At 44.3% G+C, this 5,105-nt stretch overlaps 1 protein-coding gene and 1 pseudogene across 1 annotated transcript in view; both read right to left on the bottom strand.

Moving 5' to 3' along the window:
- The window catches only part of LOC138164613 (charged multivesicular body protein 6-like), a 4,616-nt pseudogene extending 699 nt beyond the window's left edge, over positions 1-3,917 (bottom strand).
- The window catches only part of COL2A1 (collagen type II alpha 1 chain), a 42,570-nt gene continuing 40,004 nt past the window's right edge, over positions 2,540-5,105 (bottom strand). Inside the window, exons 51-52 of the mRNA XM_069092511.1 lie at positions 4,769-5,011; positions 2,540-4,177 (exon numbers count right to left, since the gene is read on the bottom strand). Coding sequence (XP_068948612.1) covers positions 4,031-4,177; positions 4,769-5,011 — 390 coding nt within the window. The 3' untranslated portion in view covers positions 2,540-4,030. The remainder of the gene's footprint in view (positions 4,178-4,768; positions 5,012-5,105) is intronic.

Genomic DNA, 5,105 nt, shown 5'->3' with positions numbered 1-5,105 from the left:
CTTTCTTTCTTTCTTTCTTTCTTTCTTTCTTTCTTTCTTTCTTTCTTCCTTTCTCATGAAGAAGTTGTCTGGTAAATTCTCTTTCCCTCTCCAGTTGCTGGGTAAATCCTCTTCTAGTACTACTTCAACTTATTCCATTGTTGTTTCAACTGCAGGATGGCCTTGTCTTGCTCAGTGACCGGGCTTTGCTTCTTGCGGCCACACAGGTTGCCTATGGCAGCCTCGGAGTCTCTGCCCTGCCAGCCTAGCCCCACTTCCTCAAGTCCTCATGGAACCCTGAGCCCTGGCGGCTGTGGGCCACCCAGCACTCATTTAATGTTTTAAAAAGAACTTGGATGCTATGCCATTTGGTGCACATATGCTTAGTATTGATATTAATTCATTGTTTTTAATAAAATATTTTTTAAATCCCTGTTTATCCCTCTTAATAGATCTATTTTTGCTTTATCTGAGATCAGGATCACCACCCTTGCATTTTTTTAACTTCAGTTGAAACATAATAGATAACAGCCCTTTATTTTAGTAATAACCATTTATTTTGACTCTATATTTGACTATATAACACTGTTAGAGTCTATTTTCTAATCTGTTCTGTTATTCTTTTCTATTTTGTGTTGTTATTCAGCTGTTTCAGTCACATCTGATTCTGTGACCCCATTTGGGATTTTCTTGGTAAAGACACTGGAATGGTTTGCATTTCCTTCTGCAGTTCATTTTATAGATGAGGAAACTGAGGCAAACAGACTTACGTGATTTGTCAGGGTCACAAATCTAGGAAGTGTCTGAAGTCAGATATGAACTCTGGAAGATAGATCTTCCTGACTCTACCACCATAAGACCATAGAATCAGGCATAGAAGGGACCTCAAAAACCGTCTAACCCAATCTCTTCATTTTACAGATCAAGAAACTGAAGCATAAAGAGGTTAAATGATCATACAGTTATTAAGCATGAATTAAAATTTGAACTTGGGGCTTCCGGCTCCCAGTCCAATGTGTTCTCCACAGCACCAAAGATGCACAGGATTAAGTAGGCAGGAACAAATTGTGATACATATTTTTGTGGTCAGTACCCACCTTGAGAAAATCACAGATCAAACTTTAGTGCTATCCTTGTTTCCTCAGTCTATCTCACCTTCCTCTCTGTCCATTTTACTTTTGCAACATCTCCTTCTTTCCTTCTTTCCTCTGACCTTGACACCACTGCTGGTGGTCTGCTGGTGGGTCTTCCTGCCTCAAAGTTCTCCCTACTCAAATCCATTCTCCACCCAGCTGTCAAATTGATCTTCCTAGGGCTTAGGTCTGATTATGTCACCCCTCTCTCAGAAAACTCCAGTGGCTCCCTATCACCTCCAGGTTCAAATATAAAATCCTATGTTTGGCATTCAAAGTCCTTCATAACCTTCCTTCACAACTTTTCCACTCTTCTTAGATCTTTTTTTTTTTTTTGGAGGGAGAAGGCAGGGCAATTGGGGTTAAGTGACTTGCCCAAGGTTACACAGCCAGTAAGTATTAAGTGTCTGAGACCGGTTTTGAACTCAGGTCCTCCTAACTCCAGGGCCTTTGCTCTATTCACTGCACCACCTAGCCACCCCCTAGTCTTAGATCTTACACCACCCCGCTCCATTTTCTCTGCACTCCATTGACCCTGCCCTCCTTTCTGTTCCTCCAACAAGGCACTCCATCTTTGGCATTTTCACTGACTGTCCACCAGGCCAGTAATGTCCTCATTCCTCATCTCTGCCTCCTGCCTTTCATGGCTTCCTTCAAGTCTCAGCAAAAGTTCCAACTTCTAAGAGAAGCTTCTCCTGATTCCCCTTAATTCTAGTGCCTTCCCTCCTCTGGTTATTTCAAATTTATTCTGCTTGTGTCTTGTTGGTACATAGCTCTTAACATACTGTCTCTTCTATTAGACTGTGAGTTCCTTGAGAGCAGGGACTATCTTTTCCCTTGTTTGTAACCCCAGCACTTAGCACACTGTCTGACCCGCAGCAGTTGCTTAACAAATGCTTATTGATGGATGATTGTTCATTTCATCCTCTGTTTCACTCTTCAGCCCCCCATGGAGGAATTATCAGGTGTTCTTTCTTGTGTTAGGTATCTAGAAAGTGAACAGCATTGGGCATAGTTCAACCCAGGTGGCCACAGGCTGGGGTGGGGTAGGTATTGAAATGAATCATCTTTTCCACTGAGATATGAGGGGATGAAAATAAAGTAGGATCAGAGGACCTGGGCTCCAGTACCAACTTTTGGTCGCTCTGCATCAGTAATGTGCATGGTCTTTTGATCCTGTGAACTTGATTTTAAAATAGATGTGACAGAATTGTTAAAAGTGTGGTAGGAGGGGGAGGTCAGTAACTCCTTTTATTTGTCAGGTTTAGTCCAATATGGACTTTTCTGGTTCAATTAAGGCTTTTCCCCCATAGGTTTTTGTAGGGGTCCTGCCCCTCCTCCCCTTTAATTGCCTTTGTTGCAATGGGTTATCTATCATAAAATAAGAGCCATTTAGTTATTGGTTTTTAATGAACGTTTTTTATTTGTCTTATTTGGTTTTGTCATGGAATATCCCAGGTAAGATAAACATTCAACAAAGATTACATCATAGAGTGGAAATTAATACACAAATCCAACAAAGGTGTCTTTTTTAGCTTTTATTTTGAAAGAAAATTGGTCTACTCTAACTGTAGAGGAAGGAAGCAGGGAGAGGGAATGGAGAAAGGGCAGAGACAGGACAGGAACTATCCATGGAGAGGGTGTTATGTGTGTGTTTGAGGCTCCTAGTCTAGGACACTTAAAATTGGCATTGTCAAATATCTTCAGAAATTTATTTTACAAAATAGTGCAGAGTCCTTGGTCCCGGCTCTTCTTGAGATTGCCTTGCCTCCCTCTCTACCCCCAGGGCCGACAACTTTTACTCTCTAGTTAACCCCCCAAAAAAGTCATTGGAAAGCAAGGAGCACCTGATGGTGGCGGGGAGGGGAAAGGCCAAGGAGAGAGGATGGGGTTTGATCCACAAGCCAGGCTGGGGAAAACAGGAGTGGAGAGGCAGGAACTCCTACCCCTTACCCAAATCTATCTCACACAGCTTTTCCACTTGTATCTCAAGCACCTACTGCCCCTGGCTTCTTTCTTACCTCCACCCTTGCCCTTCTCTGGGAAGTTTCCCTGATGTTTCCTACCCAGTGGTCAGTGGCCCACACATGGTTCTCACCCCCAAAGCACAGGCTGCATCTGCCACTCCTTTCCAGCTAAACCTTCCCCAGGAGGGAAAACCCAGAATTTGGGGGTTCCGTACAGTCATCCTCAAAAACAGGGCTCTCCCCAAATCCCAGCTAAATGTGTGTTTCTGCTACTGGGTTCTTTTTGGCTCCAAGGTTGACAAGAAGAACAGGCTTCGTTTTACTGTGAGGTAGCTTAAACAAGGGAAGCGTGAGGCTGGCATGGCCTCAGTTTCCTTCATCTTGGTTGAAAAACAAAAAACCTACCACACAAGAGGGGAGGCAGGTCTTAGGTTAGAAAGACTGTTGGCTATCCCTCCAGAGAGAGGAATTGAAGGAACATAAACAAAAGAACAAAGCTCAGATCAACTTGTACTTTCCAACAAGGTTTTTTTATATCAATTGATGTTTTAAAAAATACAGAGGTGTTTGACACAGAATAGCACCATTGTGTATGATACACACAACTCCTGCATCTGTCCGGCACCTGAAGGGTTCATGCTTAGTCTGGGGGCAGCCACTTGGGGGGCTTTAGCTCACACCAGTTAGTTTCCCGCCTCTGCCTTGACCAAAAGGTCTTATAGGAAGACAATAAATAAATAGATCACCGAGGTTTTACTTCGAGGTCTGCCCAGTTCTGGCCTCTTGGAATAGGAGGGGGGGAAATGTCCAAAATGTAAGCATGTGGACGAATGGGCATCCGTTGGGGTTAGCCATTCAGTGCAGAAGTCCTAGAGTGACTGGAGATTGTAAAGTACTCAGGTCCTTCGGGTTTGGTACATATTGTGTTGGATTGTTTCTGGGTTTGGGTTTTTACAAGAAGCAGACAGGGCCGATGTCCACACCAAACTCCTGATCAGCCCCCCCAATGTCCATAGGTGCAATGTCAATGATGGGGAGACGGGAGGTCTTCTGTGATCGGTACTCAATGACTGTCTTGCCCCACTTACCAGTGTGTTTCTAGAAGAGAAGCGGAAAAGATAATGTTTAGTAGGTTTGTAAACTGCTCATAGAACAAGGTTCCTTTTGTTCTGGGCAGGGCCTCACTAATCAAACCCAAATCCCCCTTTTCTAACTTGCTGAAAACCTTCCACATTTAAATTCCCTGTCCTCAAGGAGAAGACTCTTCTCCCGCCTCCTTGCTCCAGCCCTCTTCTTTTGCCCCATCTAATATTTAATCCTTCCAACAAGTGGGGCTTATTTATTTATATCTTAACTATACTCTTTTCTCAGGCTAGGAATAGCTTCAGAGCCATCCTGGACACTCACTGTATGTAAATTCTTAGCTCCTCTGAGAAAAGTGAAAGGCATTAAAAGCAGAAGAATACGGAGTCACAAGATGTTCCCCAACCTTTCATTGTGCCTTTCTTCTATAAGCTATTCTTTTAAAGGTACACCTGACATCCTGGTCAGGCACTCTGGGCCACAGAGAGTTTGTCTGTAGGTCAGTTCCCTTCCTTACTCCATACTTAGCCTTAGACCTTTTTGTTTCTATTCCTCTGTGGAGGATGTAAGGCCCAATCTGACTCCATTTGTCAGGGGGGCACTCACCGTGCAGCCGTCCTTCAGCACGCTGTATGTGAATCTGCTGTTGCCCTCAGCCCGGATCTCAACGTCGTTAGAGCCCTGGATCAGCAAGGCCTTCTTGAGGTTACCAGAGGCCTCATCCAAGTAGGCAATGCTGTTCTTACAGTGGTAGGTGATGTTCTGGGTACCCTCAGTGGACAACAAGCGTAGGAAGGTCATCTGGATGTTGGCGGTGTTGGGAGCCAGGTTGTCATCTCCATAGCTGAACTGTTAGGGCAGAAAGTAGGGTCAGGAGGCCCAGAGAACCATCATATGGGGGGGGGGGGGAATTGTACAGTTCTAGACACCAGAGACTCCTCAT

Source organism: Petaurus breviceps, unplaced genomic scaffold (assembly GCF_028583685.1).
Source record: "Petaurus breviceps papuanus isolate PSGF00001 unplaced genomic scaffold, PetGlider_PUasm1.0 191, whole genome shotgun sequence".
Lineage (NCBI taxonomy): Eukaryota > Metazoa > Chordata > Mammalia > Diprotodontia > Petauridae > Petaurus > Petaurus breviceps.
This window is presented reverse-complemented; position numbering and strand designations above follow the sequence as displayed.